The 18,344-nt window shown below is 39.8% G+C and overlaps 3 protein-coding genes across 40 annotated transcripts in view; 2 read left to right on the plus strand and 1 right to left on the minus strand.

Annotated features, from left to right (window-relative positions):
• LOC136830157 (uncharacterized) overlaps positions 1-6,088 on the plus strand; it is a 29,660-nt gene extending 23,572 nt beyond the window's left edge. For all 37 annotated transcript variants that reach the window (XM_067089360.1, XM_067089365.1, XM_067089373.1 and 34 more), the window contains one exon: positions 2,541-6,088. In XM_067089360.1, the coding sequence (XP_066945461.1) occupies positions 2,541-5,173 (2,633 nt within the window). In that variant the 3' untranslated portion in view covers positions 5,174-6,088. The remainder of the gene's footprint in view (positions 1-2,540) is intronic.
• A 2,623-nt stretch (positions 6,089-8,711) lies between these two features.
• LOC136830163 (uncharacterized) lies at positions 8,712-12,447 on the plus strand. 2 transcript variants are annotated; one of them, XM_067089416.1, is made up of 9 exons: positions 8,712-8,850; positions 9,489-9,571; positions 9,668-9,789; positions 9,897-10,028; positions 10,364-10,412; positions 10,653-10,825; positions 11,030-11,141; positions 11,424-11,532; positions 11,868-12,447. In XM_067089416.1, the coding sequence occupies exons 2-9, from the start codon at positions 9,511-9,513 to the stop codon at positions 12,094-12,096; spliced, it is 987 nt and encodes a 328-aa protein (XP_066945517.1). In that variant the 5' UTR covers positions 8,712-8,850; positions 9,489-9,510; the 3' UTR covers positions 12,097-12,447. The 2 variants fall into 2 exon arrangements, with proteins under 2 accessions (XP_066945517.1, XP_066945518.1); XM_067089417.1 differs by having other exon boundaries at positions 8,762-8,850; positions 9,493-9,571.
• Positions 12,448-12,672: 225 nt separating this feature from the next.
• LOC136830164 (uncharacterized) overlaps positions 12,673-18,344 on the minus strand; it is a 35,465-nt gene continuing 29,793 nt past the window's right edge. Inside the window, exons 2-6 of the mRNA XM_067089418.1 lie at positions 16,876-17,084; positions 15,819-15,954; positions 15,042-15,175; positions 14,527-14,758; positions 12,673-13,416 (exon numbers count right to left, since the gene is read on the minus strand). Coding sequence (XP_066945519.1) covers positions 13,346-13,416; positions 14,527-14,758; positions 15,042-15,175; positions 15,819-15,954; positions 16,876-17,084 — 782 coding nt within the window. The 3' untranslated portion in view covers positions 12,673-13,345. The remainder of the gene's footprint in view (positions 13,417-14,526; positions 14,759-15,041; positions 15,176-15,818; positions 15,955-16,875; positions 17,085-18,344) is intronic.

Genomic DNA, 18,344 nt, shown 5'->3' on the forward strand with positions numbered 1-18,344 from the left:
ACACCACAGCCATCTTTGTACCAAGGGCAGTAAATTTACAGTGAACAGTGAAATAAAACATTGCTGTCCATAATTGTTCAGTGTGATTTTTGAGACAAATTTGGGACCCCCACAATCTCACATGTAATCTCCTTAACCTGTTTTAAGGATGGATTTTCTCTCTATTTTTCAAGTTAGTAAATGTTGAAAGTGTGTCCATGTGAATACACAATTTTTGCTGTAGTATAACTTGTTACTTTATTATTAATTGGTGTAATGACTACAGAGTAAAATACTCACGATGTACTTCAAGGAGCCAGCTGACTTCCTGAGGATTTTCTGAAAAAATGAAGGGCTTTGTTTTGTAGGGACTGCTTCCCCAGCTACCCCGTCAATTTGTGTTTGTCCTACCAAGGGATTGCACTTTATATTAGTTTCACTATTCCATATTACCTTTATCATTTTTCTAAATTTTTCATGCGTATTTAGCTTTCTCTCACCTTCTCTATCCATGCTCTTGTCTTCATACTGCCCCTTCTGTATGGTAGAAACCAACTGAATGAGTTTTACTATGTGATGAAGGTGTGCATTTGAAAAACTTAACACGACATTGTCCTAAGTTAGTCTCTTTGACGACGTCACCACTTTCCAAAAACTTTATACCCTGAGCAGTCTTTGTAACCCATCCTGTATTAGAAATAGATATTTTGCAGTGTGTTATCTTTGACGGCCTCACTCCTGTCTGACTTACGTAGTTTCTTTAAATGTTTGTGCACTGTCGACGAGCTTCCTTATAGGGGAGTTCTTGGCTCACCCAGTTGTCCTCTTGAGCAATACCTTGATTCAATTTTCACCGCTTGTTGTAAGAACAAATTCTTTGAGGGAGCTTTGTGAGGGTGTAGAAGTGGGCTCTCAGGTCTTGTATAGTTAGTTTCAAATGAAAATTTCTCAAGAGCTTGAGCAATTTTAAAAAGAGCTTTAACATGAAATTTTGCATGTATATGCATGGCAGCTTTGTGTGGAATTAGGCTTCGATATGTCAGCCAGGAAAACAAAGTGAGATCAATTTTACAAAAACCGTTTATTTGCTGTTATAGGTAAAGTGTATAACTTTATGTAGGCTTCTGCAAGGCTATTGTTGAGTTTAAACCCATGAAGGCAAGGTTATAAGCTGAAGTTTTGTTTCATTGAGCCTTATTAGAAATGTTTTTGTCTTTGTATTCAATTGGAAGTCGCATGCTCTGAAGTTTGTGTGTCTTCCCAACTTTCCTTTTTGTAAAATACTGCAGTCAAGTGGGTTATTGATAGTTATGGTTTAAGAAAAGCTGGGAAAAGTCATGGTGAATGAATGAGTGGTCACACTGACCCTTGTCATCATACCACAGCATTAATTGTTACTATAGCACCTGCAATGGTAGTAAAAGGTGCATACGGTAAACCCCCGTATTTGCGTTCTCACGATTCGCAGACTTACGCATTCGCAGGTTTCTCTGTAGAACATATCTACCCATTATTCGCGGAAAATCCGCCAATTCACGGTATTTTTCACTGTGAAATATTCACTAATTACTGTATTTTCATATAATTTTCATGAATAAATGCACTTTTTGTGATAAAACTATTAAAATACTCAGGTGTAAGCATTTTTACAGGGTTTTGCTTGTGTTTGAACTATCAAAATGGGCAGTTCTAAGTGTTTTTAGAGGGGTTTTAAGTATTCGCGGATTTTAGCTATTCGCAGGGGAGTGTGGTACGCACCCCCACGAATACAGGGGCGTTCACTGTACATTGGCACACAAGCTGAGTCTTTCCATAAAGTAAATAGGCATTTTATTTCTTTTTGGAGCATTTGAATATGCTTTTAAGCAAGTAAAATATTTATACTGTCCAATTTTTAAGTAAATTTGCCAGCTACAGATTAACATTATGGTATTTGGACGATTGTCAGCTCTCTGTATATTAGATTCAAATGAATACCGTAGCCTACATACTACAGGCCTAGCCTACAGTAACGCTGATGAATATTGTTTTACAATTTATTCCTTAATGGATGATTTGTTCCTATAGATGTTGTACTGCTTTGATTGTATTAGCCATTTCTCACGTACAAACGGCTCAGTTTTTCCAGAAAATTCACTTTCTTGACGGTACTATTAATCTGTTTGTACTTCAGCTTCCCCCATCAGGTTAATATAATTCCTCGAGCTGTTTTGAACATTTAAAAGTGCTTTGCTGTTTAAGGCAAAGACCTTGTATGATTTAGTTATTACTGTTGATCTGTCCTTAAAACATTACCTTTTCTCACAATCCTGTAGGAAGAACTACAATAAGCCTGACACATTGCACTTTAGGCAGTGATAATGATTATTTTAAAGTTGTTAATCGTCAACAGTTAACTGCCGAGGACCAACTATAATATGTCCACATTCTTCTTGATAGCATACTTTTTGTATCAAGTTGGATTTAACTTCTTGATGCATTGGAAGAGTTAACCTTTAAAATCCAAGGCAAGGTGTGAAGATAATTTTTTTTTTGACGTAATTTTCCTTTCTTTGTTACAGATGTGTGGATACGCAAAAGTTCGATAGCCGTTTCGAAAGTGTCTCCTGTAGGCTCTTCGTCACCCATATTTGTCCCTGTGCATGTGATAAGTTCTCAAGCACAGAAGCCACTTCCACAAATGCAGTTGGTAACCTCTCAAGTTCAGAATCCACATCCACAGGTTCAAATACTAAATTCCCAAGTCGAAAACCATCCTCCACAGTTACAATTAAAGGGTACTCAGGGTCAGAAACATCCTTCACAGTTACAGTTACTAAGCACTCAGGTTCAGAAGCCATATGCACCGGTACAGATATTGGCTTCTAAGGCTCAAGTTCAGAACCCAAATTCACAGGCACAGTTACTGACATCTCAGGCTCAAGTGTCTGTTCCACAAATGGTCACCACTTCGCAGAAATACATTATGGCACCTTCCTCACAACAGCTCTTAGGTCCAACTCAGGTACTAACCACAACTCATTCTCAGTTGATAGCTGCCCCAACCGTCGTTTCATCGATCGGTGGCAACGTGACAACTGTCCTCAGAACAGTAGCGTCACCGCAGATTGTAACGACGTCTGCACAGAAGGTAGGCAGTGGTCTGAATTCCATACCCAAGATAATTACTGGTCGTTTGAAGCCAGTGCAGATCATCATGCACGACGTAATAGACAGAACCCCAAAAAATATACCCATAGTAGATCTGAAGGACGAGGAACCCCGCGACAGCGAAGACAAAGTCCCCAAGACTTTCCAGTGTGCGGAGTGCAGTCTTCACTTCTCCAGTAAAAAGGAGTTAGAGCGACATGAGGATAACCACTTGGGTGAAGTCAATTACATTTGTGACCAGTGTGGCAAGGAGTTCAGTACTAAAAGATCGCTCGAAGACCACTTGAAGTTTCATGCATCTGAAAAGAAGTTTGAGTGTGATGTATGTCATAAGAGATTTGATTACAGAGACAATCTAATATTTCACATGAGAATACATGGTGAGGTGAAAAACATTTCCATTAAATGTCCCATTTGCCAGAAAAAGTTTGGGAATAAATCGATGAGGGACATTCATATGAAGAAACATTCAGTGGAGGAGCGTAACAAACACAAGATATGCAATAACGAAACCACTCAGGCTTCGTCTCCAGAAAAGAAAGAGACCGTATTTGGTTGCGATGTTTGTGACAAAACCTTTCCAGATAAAGTTGCTCTTGAAAATCACAAAGTTGTTCATATAAAATTTGAAAGAGGACCAAAACTGGAAGTAAAGAAGAAGCCTGCAACTGTGGAAGCAACTATTAGTCCACATGAGTGCAGGAGTTGCTTGACAGTTTTTAATAGTGATCAGTCCCTCAGAACCCACACAGCCACCTGTGGAAAGGTTTTAACAGACACAATTGTATGTGCCTTTTGTAAGAAACATTATGGTATTTTTAAGCAATCGAAAGACGATGGATCACAGGGTATGAAATTCATATGTGAACCTTGCTGTACTTTTTTGGCGCAAAAAAGTCAAGTGTCTGGATTCACTCCCCGTTTAGAAAATCGTTTCATTTGTAACAAGTGCGACAAATGCTTTTCAAATGAAGTTCAGTTAAGAGAACACCTCAGGTCACACATGCCTGGGAAGCCTGTCAGATGTGACCTTTGCAGCAAGAATTTTGGATCTCTTAGAGCTCTGCAGGTCCACAGAGCTGCTCGACATGCAAAGAAGGGGGCCCTCGTGTCACAAACTTCGCATAAAATTGGCTTTGTGGCAAATTTGCCCAACAGTAAAACGGGTGAAACACTGACTAATTCTCCCCTTGGGGTTGCCAGTTCTGTTCGAAGGTTTAGTGGGAGGAGGAGGAAGAAACGGAAGAGGATAGAGAGATCAAAGGCCAGAAACAGAAAAGAGAGACTGGAGTACGAAAGGAGAACCAAACAGAAGATGTTGGAGAGATCAACAGAGTCACAGGTCCCGCACAAGAGGCCCAGGTACGATTTTGAAGAGGTGGTTGATAAGGGCTCGAGTACAGAGGACGCAGATGAAAGCATATCCGAAGCTGAGGAAGGAAAGGCCAACAGCTACGAGGATGACGACGAGGAATACGACTCTGATCTTGCTTTGGGAGTACCCTATGAGGAGGATGATGATGATGATGACGACGACTTCTTAGAGACGGATCTAAATGTTCCCCTTAGTGATGATGATGAGGAGGAGGAGGAGGATGACGATGATGATGCTGACTTCTTGGACAAAGAAGATTTGAAGAACTTGGAAGTCACCATCAAGCAAGAGCCCGTTGATAACGACGAGAATAAAACAAAGGTAATGGAGAACTGCACAGTGTTTAATGCTGTTCCATCTAAAGGAAAAGTGAGTGCAACTGCCTTGGTCATTCCAGACAGAGTCATCAAAGAGGAAAAGCCGGACGAGTACGAGGAGCTGGACGTTCAGATCAAGCAGGAAAAGGAAACTCTGGAGGAAATGGCCATCAAGGAAGAAAACGTCACGATAAAGGAAGAAAATCTCTTCGCCGGCGAAGAAAACGATCTGGAGAGTTTACAGTTCCCAATAAAGGAAGAAAAAGTGGATGAAAGCGAATTGGTGGTGGAAGAAGAGTTCGAATTTACGCCCTTTGGCGGGCCTCTAAAAGAGGAGCCGCTTGGTCTGTGAAGGTCTCTGGTGAGCTGACATTCCTCATGAGTACAAAGTTCTTTTACTGTAAATAGCCTATACAGGAATTCATTCGACTTATTTATGTGAGGCTTCAGGCTGTTTAGTCGCAATTTGTGTTCCGTGGTGACGGGAACATTGGGTCCTCGTGGATTATTGTGTTCCTGTGAGATCTTGTTTTTCTCCAGCTACTGTCTTTGTGGAAGAGTATGGGAGTGAGTTATCAAAGATTATTTATTTTTTAATAGGTCACACAGGTGACTGAGGTGGGCAGTGTTATTTACATGTTGCTCAGAAAAAGTTTGTACTTACCATTTTAAGTGCCTTTAAAGGTAATGAGGAGATTTAAGTTTTTACGTTTATATTTTACCTGCTGCCCGTTTTACATTGTTACACTGTCAATTTTTACTAGAGAGTTTTAGTTTATTGCGCAAAATATGCAGATACTCGTCTTGAGATGACTGCTGTTAGTCAGGCACGTAAGTGTTCTATAAAATTTGTAACAAGTTTGTTGCGTGCAACAAGAGGTCATCTTTCAGTCTTGGATGTAAAGGTACTAGATGGAAGGACACATTTAGCAGTCTTTATTTTCAGTTTCTTTTAAAGGTATCTTTATTTTAATGTTTGTTGATTTTTACAGAATACGCGTTTTTTATTATGGTTAGGTTACTTGCTGATTCTCTGCAAACAATGACATTTATTTCACTGCTCTACCCAATTTTGTAATCATATTCTGATTTCATATGAATTTCGAAAATTGATTATTGTTTTTATAGACTATGAAACTGACATGAGGGCTGTGCTATTGTTTTATTTATTTCTTTAAAGATAATTTCAGCAGGCATTGCTCACATTGTAAGTCAGATATCCACTTACTGTATTTAATGCAAATATTGTAAATTATCTCGCAACATACTGTGTAGTTTTATTATCATGAGTTGTCGGCTACCACTCGCTAGGCCCAGGATCGAGTCTCTGGCCGGTAATGAAGAATTAGGGGAATTTATTTCTGGTGATAGAAATTCATTTCTCGCTATAATGTGGTTCAGATTCAACAATAAGCTGTAGGTCCCCGTTGCTAGGTAACCAACTGGTTCTTAGCCACGTAAAATAAGTCTAATCCTTTGGGCCAGCCCTAGGAGAGCTGTTAATCAGCTCAGTGGTCTGGTAAAACTAAGATATACTTAACTTTTTTGTTGTTGAACCTACTAGGGTAATGTATAAGTCAAAGGATTGCAAAATATTTAATTCCCGAGGAAAGTTTGAACAACTTCAAACGACTGTTAAATATATTTTACTCGGTGGCGTCTCATCAGCAACTGTAAAACCCATTCAGCTTTTACCCTTCCAGATTCAGTGGTCTGGTTAAACTATTTTATTAACAATAATAATTACCCTCTCAGATTCTGGGTGATCTTTTGTTGGTACCCACTGGTGATCTTGAGACTGAGTAATTGTACCCAATGAATCAAAAAGACACTGATATCAAAATGTTAATCGGTGGCAGATTTTATGACGGTGAATTTGACAAATTTAACTGCCAAACTCACTGTTTGTTGTGGCATTCATCAAACCGAAAACAATGTTTGTTTGTGTTGGACTGGTCACAGGCTTGACCCACAAACTTTTGATGAATAGCCCACGTGACCCGGTCCCTGTTTGCTGAAAGTTTTGCAGGTCAACATGTTGAAAAGTTGACCCTAACGATGAATGTCCAGTTCTGGAAATAATTGAGAAAGTTTTGTCATGGTATCTTAACTCTGAGGTCTGGGTAGCTTTCCAATAATGATAAATGTCCTTTTTGTATATTTGATAGGGCCAACCCAATATCCGCAAATTTGGACCATGTGACCCATCACTAGGGTTGTACCGTGGCCTCCCAAATTCCCCCAAAGTTGGATAACGCCGTCAGTGCACCTCACATGGTGCACTGAGTCGTTTGTTGTATAATCATATGTCCGTTCAATGGTAATGGTTGTTTTATTGTTATTATGTGCGTATATTGGCGTCCCTGATTGAGAAATGTGAGCCCCTGGGGAAAGAAACTCTGAAAACAGACCCTTTGCCAACAACCTTTGTTCTTTTTGACTCATTCCTTTTAACAATGCACCTCCGTTCCCATTCCCTTACTTCCATCAGCGCTGACTTTCAAATGGAGTCACCCTCATTTTCCCAGTAAATGGACAATTGTTTCGTTGACCAAACTGGAAAATGCAACGATGGATGAGCCTGTTACACCTTTGTTGGAATTAAGGAACACCCTAATGCAGATGGACGTACCTCAAGTTCTCACTTTGGTTCCATCTCACCATTTCTCTTTCATGTCTGATAGTCGAGGATATCGAAGCAGCAGAGATGACCAATGCATCGGCAACAGATCTTAAAGGTCCCATCAAGACGCTGCAACGAAAGAATGGCGTCTTTGGATGCTATTTCATCAATTTTCATCAAGTAATCGTAGATACCTTCCAAAATATCATGTCAAATAACAGACGGTCTTTGTATTGGTTTAATGTTAAAAAAAGAAAAAAAAAAAAGTTCGTTTGTTGTATAATTATGTATGTCCGTTCAATGGTGGTTGTTTATTGTTATTATGGAGAACTGCTGTTACTTTTATTATATATTTATGGTTTGTAAACGTTTTCTGATGCCTTCTGTATAACAGCGAGTCTAGTTTCTGTAACTGAATTGTCAGTATCTGGATCCTTGTCTCTCTAAACTACTTTATTTGGACCTGGGATAATATATCTCATTGCTGAAGGTAACTTGTAGCGTCCTTCAGCCCCAGCTGCAACCTCTCTCATTCTCTTACTGCACTCCGTTCCCATTCTCTTACTTCCATCTGTACCCTCTCTAACAATTGTTTCGTTCAACCGCTATGTCCTCACGCAGAGATTTTACTTAGTTTCAGCGTTACGACCCATCGACTGGGGCCTAAAATATTCCAGTCCAATCCGGTGTTGGATTCATATTGGGAAAAACGCATGACTCTCTCATCTCTCTCTCTCTCTCTCTCTCTCTCTCTCTGTGTAGGTTCTATGTCCTCACTCGTGCTTAGGAATAAGCATGACTTAATCATTTTCTCTCTCTCTCTCTCTCTCTCTCTCTCTCTCTCTCTCTCTCTCTCTCTCACCATAATGAAAATAACGAATATGTTTTACACCATGCCAAAAAGGGAACTTTGGCTGCATTTTTATAAATATATAGCCTATATCCTTGTAGGTGAATTTTATAGGTCTAGAAGTATAAAAATGAATTGGAGAATTATTTGCTATCGTGTTTTGATTATGTTAAAGTAATAAAAAATTTCGAGCAAAGGAAACAGTACTTGAACACTTGAGATTGTGTGAAACATTTCTTTTATCTTAAAGATAATGGATAAACCGGGAATTACTTGCAGACATCAATAACTATATAATATATATATATATATATATATATATATATATATATATATATATATAATTAAAACCTTCAGGCAAGCATACAAACCACGCCCCCTAAACCACGTTTGATACGCGTCCGTGAGTGACGTAAAGTAGGGCGGTGTCAAGACCCAACTTGCTAAAGCACTAATCTAACTGAAAGAGAATCTGCATCAACCAGTACAGCGACTGACACGTCCGTGGAATAAACCTTCAAGATCTGACAAGGTTTGAAAAACAGCTGACACCACTGTAAGTAGACGTTAAACATTTTAGCTAATTTTGGTGATTTCCTAACTTTATTATTGTTTAGATTAACATCACCAACTCTGATAGCGTTGTAATGCATTTAACATTCTTTGGTTGGTCGACGAGATTTTTTTCCATTGATTTATTAATGTATTTAAATTTAGATTGTAAACGTTGACTTCTATAACTGTTGAGGATAAAAGAAAGTTTCTCAGAGTAAATATTAGCCTATTAAAATCCCCAAGCATGCAATGTTGCCAGAGTAACTACAGGCTCACCAGATTGACGGGGAAACATAATATTCTAGACTTACAGTATGTCTTAGAAAGGCAAATACCTAACCTCCTTGTTCCGTAGCTTCATCACTATCATTAGTATTGAGGTTTGACTATTTGTAATTAAAATAGTTAATTCTTTCTCCCTTTTGTCTTTTACTTTGCATTAATTGCTTAATATATTTATTTAAACAAAACTTCTTTCTTTGAAGCGTAGGAGGATACTGGTAAACACAGTCTCTCTCTCTCTCTCTCTCTCCCTGCATAGAAAATTAGTCTTACCAGTCATTCATCTTTCGTGGATATTCTTTTGTTCACCATGTAATCGAAATTGAATAAAAAAAATGACGTATATTATTATTCCAGACAGATAACGACACTAGGAAACATGATATCAAGTCAGTCATTACTACTACTGCTGGCGCTGCTTGGCAACCTCGTCGGCTTGGGTGAGTTTCCTACGATTTTTAAAATTGTTAGTTTACGAACTTAATTCTCTTTTATTATTGTTTTTTGTCGTTATTTTTTTTTTATTTTATTTTCAGGGAGTTCGCTTTGCGACGCTGATCAGGTTCTCTGTTTGACTACGAGTAAGTGCATTCGAATTAGTTACATCTGTGACGGTGATAATGACTGCGGTGACGGGTTGGACGAGTCCTTCTGTCCTGTAAGTGTAATCATATTTCTATTTTCACAGCCCCTCGCCCACTGTTATACTTTTATTTTGTTTAGAAAAAGTTAAGTTTTTAGCTCATTGTCCTCCCACCTTCCTAGGAATGGAAGGCCACAGGCTGTAGCGACAGGGGAACGGCTTCATGCACCCGAGATGGAGGTCTGACCTGCGTTCCCATGGCCGAGTATTGTTCCTCTACTTGCAGCGGAGTCGTGGATCCCAGGATTTGTGTGGTCAGTCAGTGGTCGTTTGCTTATAGCATTCCAGAATGACGGAACAGACTGTTAGATGCGAATTTAAAGATAGACTGTGAACGGATACAGTGTTGCTCTTAGAATAGAGAGAATAAGAGGTCATGCAACCTCTAGACTAAAACAGATTCTGAGAGAACAGCTTATATATATTCTTGCAAATGAATGATGGGTTATCTGCGCCCTCCACGTAAATATGGTCACATTTTGAGTAATGCGAAGTATTGATGAAGTACTTAGTAGATACGATTGCCTAAACAAAAGGATCTTGTGGAAACGTACGAAGTCTAAAGCTTTCTTCTTCCTTTCTTTTCCAGATGATGAACGAACGAGTGATTCGGCATATCTCGAACGTAGTCATCCCAGGTAAGGACTTTTCGTAAATGTTGTCATTTTGCTATTTACGTATCATCGAGCTGGCTGAAAACAGCGGTTTATGTTTGTCTTTTGTTTACGTTATTGTTTTATGTTTTACATTCATCCCCTAGGGGCTGGTACTAAACACGGCTGCAATTTTGCCCGTAAACTGAAAGTTACCGAACTACAAGGATGTGTAGAAGTGGTCATAGTTTCAAGTTTTACCAAAACAACTTTTACATTTTGCAGAGCCCACCACTGCGCCCCCTCTGCCATCTCCTGCACCCAACACCTTGCATAGCAGCGAGTTGCAAGGAGAGCTTTTCGCCGAGACTTTCAACAAGACGATGGAACATTCTACCTGCCCGGTGATGTACACGAGGGTTGGAGACCATTGCTTGTCCTTCTTCTACATTCTGAAGGTAGGAAGTGAGAGATGCTTTTATCATTTAGCGTCATGTTCATCTTGTTCTCTGGCTTTCGCATTGATAAGCTGATAAATATCTGGTCTGTTTGTCTTCTTCGTTTTTTTTTATTATTATTGTTCATATTTATGGATTAGAGTAAAAACATGCGTTTAAGTTCTTACAATTTTCTGTCTCTCTATTCTGTCCTGTCATCAACAGCTCAGCTGGGGCGAAGCGGTGCAATTCTGCAAATTGATGAACGGGCAGCTGGTGTCATTCAGTGGCAACCATGACATGTTTATTTCCATCTTGAAGCATCTGCGTGAGCATGGTGGGTGTAAACAGGGGTTTTTGCAATTTGTTTTACCAAGATCCATACATATTCTTCCTGTTTACCGACAGTCCAGTGTTTGAATTTGGTGGCTTGGACGCAAGGGGTGTGTCCTGTAGGCCTAAACATTCACAGAGCTGTTTTGTACTTCAGGCAGACATCCTTATTGAAAAACTGAGGCACAGACAGCCTCTTCTCACACTGAGCTGAGCATGTCATATTTTTCTAATTTTCCTAGCCCAGTCGTTCTTAAACTATAGCATAACTTCTTTTAATCCACAGGCATAACCGCAGACTTCTGGACAGGCGGTCGGTACGTGATGGATACGGAGGCATGGACGTGGCTGACAGACTCTACTGTGGAGCTTGGGCCGCCATTCTGGGCTGTCAGGTAGACACTTGTGAATGTCACTTCATATTGTTAGTGTTATCCGTCCAGAGGTTTCCTTGCTAGAAACTCTTTGAGCTTGTGGGTAGCTTTGAGTAGGATGCCCTCATATTTTTTTCTGTTAATTCAAACAAATTGGGTCAGCTTGGTTTAAATGTTTGTGCATATGTGAATTTGACTTTTTTGCAATTCATGAGACTAGTATAGACATAGACCCAACAGATCATCTTACCTCAAAATGAACACATGATGAAGCAGAACAATTGTCTTGAGCCTAAAATATGCAATAGAGTTCTAGAATCTTCCCTCTCACACGCTCTGTTTTCACAAACTTGCAGGTATGAAGTCCCCTGCACCAATAGGCACGGGGATTACAGTCACGCAGCTCAGTACTGGTTAAACAAGACAGCGTGCTACCATTACCACCAAGCCCCTGGACCTAAAATGGCCAACCTATGTGCTGCTGTGACCTACAAGCATTACTATTATATGACTGATGAAGACTGCCTGGGTCGGATGAGTCCTCTGTGCCTGGCAAACACGAATGGGACAAGCCCCAGGATATGAAAATGGTTCAGTAGGCCTAGCTTGCATTTGTTAGATCTTCGTCTGATGAACTGACTCTGACATATGCCATCATTGTGTAGTTGAACAGACAGTCTCATAAGTTTCTCTTTGATTACAGCTGTATCTCCTATACGGCCTTGTCTGATGTGCCTCATTTATAAGAAAACTTCTTTCGCCTCAGTGGCAGCTTCTTATGATAACCTGTAGCTCAGTTAACCTCATAAGCCGCATGTCTGTGTCGTGTAACTCTCTCTCTCTGCATATAAACACATTCTTAATGTCTTTAATAAACTATTTTATCTATTAGTCTCAGGGGTGGAGAGACCACCCATTATATAGTACTAGCCTGTTTCCATCTATTTTATTTATGTCATCCTACGCCTACATTTGCTTCATTTGTAAGTCATTGTACTGAACAACGCCGAGCGTCACGAATAAGTTGTCGTATATTAAGGAGGCAATCACTTGGATGGACCCTTGCCAGACGCCAATGACAAATTCTTCTTCTTCTTCTATAACCAAAGAGAATATCGTAACTTTTTTAAAATCTAAATTGAAGGTAAGGAAACAATACCTTTTTCATGACTGGGGAAAATGTATAATATGATAATATCGATGTTATTTCGGTACAGGACAGTTTGGGAAATCGACTGGTCTTGAGTAACGGATTTAAATTAGGAATAGTACATTTATTTTATTATTATTATTAGTATTATTATTATACGGAATGTGTTTTCAAGAAGCTAAAGTTTGTATGTATTATATTTATATAATATCAAAATTGTGTGGTTCTAGAAAACGAATTATGAAAGATCTTTAAATGAAACATGAGGTAACAGGAGAATACTCGTATTTCCCTAACAGTTACAAAGTCGCTGTCCTTTCAGGCGAATAACTATCGTGAAAGGGACAGGATAATCTCACAATGAATTCGTTGTAAACATCAGACCAGAGAAAAGTGAGAGAAAAAAAAACTTCGTGTTGTTAAAAAGTAGTTAGTACTAATTACGAACGAGTCTACCCTCTAAGCCTAACATCACAGAAAACGAGACACGATCGAAATGACTGTTTTAAGTCGCATTTTAAAAATGGGGTTGGGGAATGGGGGACGATTTCGCTCGGGGATTCTATAGTCGTAAATGTCTGCTGACGTGATTTTTCTCTTCCTTAGCGAAGCGTCAGGGTCATATCGTCGATTCCTTCTCCTTCATTTTATCTTCCCTCTTCTGAAGGCAAAGTACGACTCTGGTTAAAAGAAGGCATTAAGTACGACTAGCACCATGGCCGAGATGACGCGCACGCACAAGCCGTGTGATCCATCTGGAAAAGAGAGGAATTTGAAAATCTCACACATAAAGTTGTGTCTTTGTCTTTTATCTTCTTAACTGGCATCATTTATGTTGAAAAGTGATGGAAAACAATTTAGAAACAAACTGTTACTGTTTGTTTACCAATCAATTTTGCAATTTACGCAGAACGCTAGACTCAACTGAACTGTCTGCTGGTATCGTAAGCTAGTAGTTATCTATCCAAGTGAATTACAGCTGCAATGAAATATGAAACTAATTCGAATTACAAAATTCACACTTTTATCTGTTAAATCCAAAAAGAATTTACCAGTAAATCTGGGTTCAGTAGACCTATGTAACTCAATGAAATATGAAACTAATTCGAATGACAAAATTCACACTTTTATCTGTTAAATCCAACAAGAATTTACCAGTAAATCTGGGTTCTGTAGACCTATGTAACTCAAATTTCCTTTTAAAAAACTTTACGTCTAGGAAACTTATTTGCACGTTTGGGACATATTTATATACGCTACAGATATCTTGTGATTAATGCAATGGTATGTTTCTATCTAGTTTATATATTTGCTGTATCATAAAAAAACGGCAATTTCCATTAAGTAAATTACTTAAAATGTATCACAACGCACTTAGGTGTTTATCAGTGTAAAGCTTTCAGTTACTATTAATTGCGTTGTATTATAGTGACTGAGAAGCAATACTCGAGTGGTCAGATTAGTGTTGTGTTTTACAGTGACTCGGAAACTGTTTACATGACTACAGTGATTCAGAAACTGTTTTCATGATCGGTGACTCAGAAACTGTTGGCTCTGCGATATCACAGTGACTCGAAACTTCTTGCGCATTCCAGTGACTCAGATTTTTTTCCATATCCAAATGGAGAGCAAATGAAGTTTGTCTCAGTGACTCACAAACTCTTTTCATGACTCGGAAACTACTGTTACATAGTATCACAGTGACTCAAAACCCGTTCTTGCGTATTCAAGCGACTCAGAAATTCTGTCCGCATATCCCAAATGGAAAGTAAGCGGTCTTTATCAAAGTGACTCGGCCAGTGAGCCAGACTCAAACTTTGCTAAGTAAATAGAGCCCAAAGTGAGTCAGTGACCTCCTGACTCACCTGTTCTGGCGGCGCCACCGAGGACAGAGTCGTGGAAAGGCGAGATGGTTGTGAGGACGTCGAAGGACTCCTCCCTGTAGATGTCTCCTATGGCGGAAGAGCACTTGACCTTCGCGTAACCTACACCCTTCAGGATTTTGGGCAACAGAGGCAGGCGCATTCGAAGGACCGAGTCGCTGAGTCCTTCGGAGTCGGTGTAGTCGACCTGAGGCTCTATCCACCCCGCCTGAGCCTTGAATGTAGATTAGATAGACCGAGTTTAAGCGGCAGAATAGAGCTAGTTGCTCAGTTCAATGAGTTACGCTAATGCTAGTACTATGGGACTATGATGTACCAAAAGAGTAATTTGTTTTTTTTTTATATACTAATTTAACAAATAACTTTAAACATGACACTAAGTTACGTATATTACTTTTAACCTCAACGAACATGGTATCACATAAACAATAAATATTGAGTTAATAGGAAAGTTTAGTTATAAAGGTGCTCAGAGATTATAGGCCTAAGGGAGTTACCGGCTCGTTATCAATGGTGAAGGATAATTCCGGAGGAGGCTTCGATCTTTTTGATGTGCAGGTAATATCCACCCAGTCGCCAGGCATGTAAGGCCGTTTGACGCCCGAAATGATAGGCCTAGTGTCCGGTAGGTCTGTGAAAGGAGAACTGTGTTCAGATATTAAATTAAAACTTAGGGTTTCAAATTGACAAACATGTCCCACGTACTCTCTTTTCGAGAAATGACGCAATGAAATTCTCTTCTTTGCTTCAAATTGGACCCAGGCAGTATTTCAAAATTGTTTCTTTTAAAAGCGTTGGTTTTTCTAGTGTCTCAAAACAACTGTTGACTTTGTCAGTGCTTTTGGAGAGCAGCAGATATCTTTAAAACATAGAATTCAGGAAAATGTTTCCACGTTCTCGTGTTTGATCACAATTAAGGGAACAAAAATTCTTGTTCGTCTTTTCCATCTCTCTCTTTCTGCTGGTCACAAAAGTTGGGAATAAACTTTTTTTTATTGGTTATTTACTCTACCTCGTACAGTCGCTCAAAAAAATCTTCTATTATTCTTTCTGTTGCTTTTATTTCTATCTGCACTTTGCCGTTCTTCATATGTTTCATTCTTTTAAGTTACGTTACCTACAAACCGATCTCCATATTTCTCCTGGATTTGTCGTTCTTTTAATCATTTCGTCTACAAAACTCATCCATATGTTTCACTCATTCATTAAAAAAGTGGATAAACTAACGCAACTTCCTTTTTTTAATTTATTATTTTGTTCAATTTAAAACTCACCCACGACGCTGAGGTTAGCCTGATGCGAATCGGTGTGGAAGGTGGGCGAATCCGCCGAAACTTCGCACTGGAAGGGGCCAGAGGCGTCTAGGGTCACGTTGGCGATGACCACGTGACCCCCTAGTGACCTCCGTACCTGTCAGAGGTCAGGGAAAGAGGGGTGAGACAGATCTTTACCTTGAGACCGATAAGGCTAATTCAATACGGTAGAATGGTGTGACGATATAGGCCTATATGACTAAAAATTGATGCTTGAATTGTGTAACTGTTATTTGGCTTTTATAATTAATTATTATAGGCCTATACTATGACTAAAAATTGGTGGTTTGAATCGTGTGATGATCATCCAGCTTTTATAATTAGCTTTTATAAGTATTCATAGGCCTACATGACCAAAACTGGGTGTTGTCTCTGATACGTTTATAAGTGACTTAAAATATTTGCAATAATTTATCTAATTTTCTAACACGTGGTAAAAATTAGTAATAATTTTTCCGATTTGTAACGTAACAAGGATGTACTTAATTCTATCACGAGAAAACCCACAAAATAAGAGACAAAACGAAGCATTCTTGCTGTGAAGGTTTATATACTCTCTCTCTCTCTCTCTCTCTCTCTCTCTCATAGACGGGAGAGCGCGTAGCAGAAGTCTGATTATCCAAGAAGTTTAATCTCGGTAATGAAGGCGATAGTAGGCCATTGTGTCCTACCCAGACAGGCCCAAGTCGACTGACCTAATTTTCTTCCAACCGTTCGCACAAAGTCCGCATAATTTGTAGCCGAAAAGGGAGAAATATTCGCCAGAGAGAAACGCAACAACAGTAAAAGCATTACGTGATTGCTAAGGAACGTCTCTGTTACTTGGGTAGAGTCCTAAGGTCCTCGCCGGGCCTCTAACACCCTTTTATACCTTGCCCAACTTAAGGGCCACCAGCTATAACACTTAGTAGGTACAGATGATGTAGGCCTATACATTTCATCAGCAATGGCTGAGTAGATGATGTAATAAGTTATTTAATTTTGAAGAATATGGTTTAATAAAAGAAAAGAAACATACGTCAACATCTAACGTGGGCGTGTCGAAGATCTGTGGCTGATTGGGAGCCATGGGCGTGTACCGATAGAATTCGTGGGCCGCCTGGTACCACTTGACCGAATAGAACTTGTCGCCATCCTCTTTCCACCGACATTCCAGGTCTCCGATTCCTCCTGCCACGATCATGTCGGGTACTATGATCTCTGTAATTCGGATGCCCTGGGCCACACCTGTTGGGAGACGTTGGGGGCGGGGGGTGATTAGACCTATACCAAATTAAAGGAGAATGAAGGAAGACATCAATTATAATCTGTAATGAAGCTCGGAGGTTGTATAGGATAGTTGTGGTAGCTTTAGTAAGTCTTTAAAACAGAGCAGATTTCAGTGATTCTGAAGCCCTGTTGGGAGACTCTTGGGGTGATTACTGATAGGCCGACACCAACTGAAAGGATAATTAAAAACATTTTATATTTTAGCCTGTAATTAAGTTCAGAGGTGGTAGGATAGTTGCGGTAGCTTTAGTTGGTCTTATGCCAGAGCAGATACTTACTCGGAAATAGGAGAAACACGGAGAAAAGATGAAATTAAGGATGTAAGAGCGTGACCAAATTTTAGAAAACGCGGATTAGGCCTAAAAAAAACGATTCATCTTGGAAGGATATAGGCCAAGGTTTGGTATAGGCTTACACTAACGGCTCATTGTAGGAAAAATCCGCCGTGGTAGTTTTCCATTTCAGCCCAGCCAAAAAAAAAAGGATTATACATCCTATAGACTCCCTTCTTCTCCCTCCCTCCCCTCTTCTTCTTCCAAATATTAAAAACTTGATATTCCTGCAATGATCGAGTCACTCAATATTTCTTCCTAATCTCTCCCATAAACCACAGCATTTTTTTTCATTACACTTCACCTAAAATCTCTGTTGCACATTTTCGGAGTAATGTATAGACGGAGAGAGAGAGAGAGAGAGAGAGAGAGAAATGGATTCAGCAGCACAGGCACAGACGCCAACACCGGTACATATAACCATCGACAGCAAGTACCTGAGCGCGGCGATAAACATATATATCGCAGCCCTCCGTAACTTACGTCAGTCGCATTCAAACATGGCGTCGTCGCGATTCCGTAGACTTTATTTTGAGCATGATCGCCCATAACTTCCGGATTTATCCGGCCATCAAATTTGATGCCCCTGTTTCAGTTGCAGGTCGTTCTTTCTGGCCGAATCCGACCCCGTGCTTAGTCTCAACCCCTCTCCCCCCGTAGTTTTAAATCTTTGAATTCCCGTTGTTCTTTCATTTGGGATTCAGGTTCTTCCCGCCAAATCCGAGCCCGCGCTTAGTCTCAACCCCTTCCCCATCCTCCCCCACCCCTCCCCGCTTTTTAAACCTTTAAATTCCCGTTGTTCTTTCATTCGGGATTCAGGTAATTCCGGCGGAGACTCCATTAGCGATGGAAGTCGAATCGAAGGCGGGAAAAAATTTATCGGAAT

The sequence above is a fragment of the Macrobrachium rosenbergii genome, chromosome 46 (genome assembly GCF_040412425.1).
Source record: "Macrobrachium rosenbergii isolate ZJJX-2024 chromosome 46, ASM4041242v1, whole genome shotgun sequence".
In the NCBI taxonomy this organism is placed as follows: domain Eukaryota; kingdom Metazoa; phylum Arthropoda; class Malacostraca; order Decapoda; family Palaemonidae; genus Macrobrachium; species Macrobrachium rosenbergii.

What these genes read in the sequence shown, in the direction of transcription:
- LOC136830163 (XM_067089416.1), top strand. Translation starts at nt 9,511, where the DNA reads ATGATATCAAGTCAGTCATTACTACTACTGCTGGCGCTGCTTGGCAAC. An exon ending in CCTTCTTCTACATTCTGAAG is followed by an intron (nt 10,826 to 11,029) that starts GTAGGAAGTGAG and finishes TGTCATCAACAG; the next exon opens with CTCAGCTGGGGCGAAGCGGT. An exon ending in CCGCCATTCTGGGCTGTCAG is followed by an intron (nt 11,533 to 11,867) that starts GTAGACACTTGT and finishes ACAAACTTGCAG; the next exon opens with GTATGAAGTCCCCTGCACCA.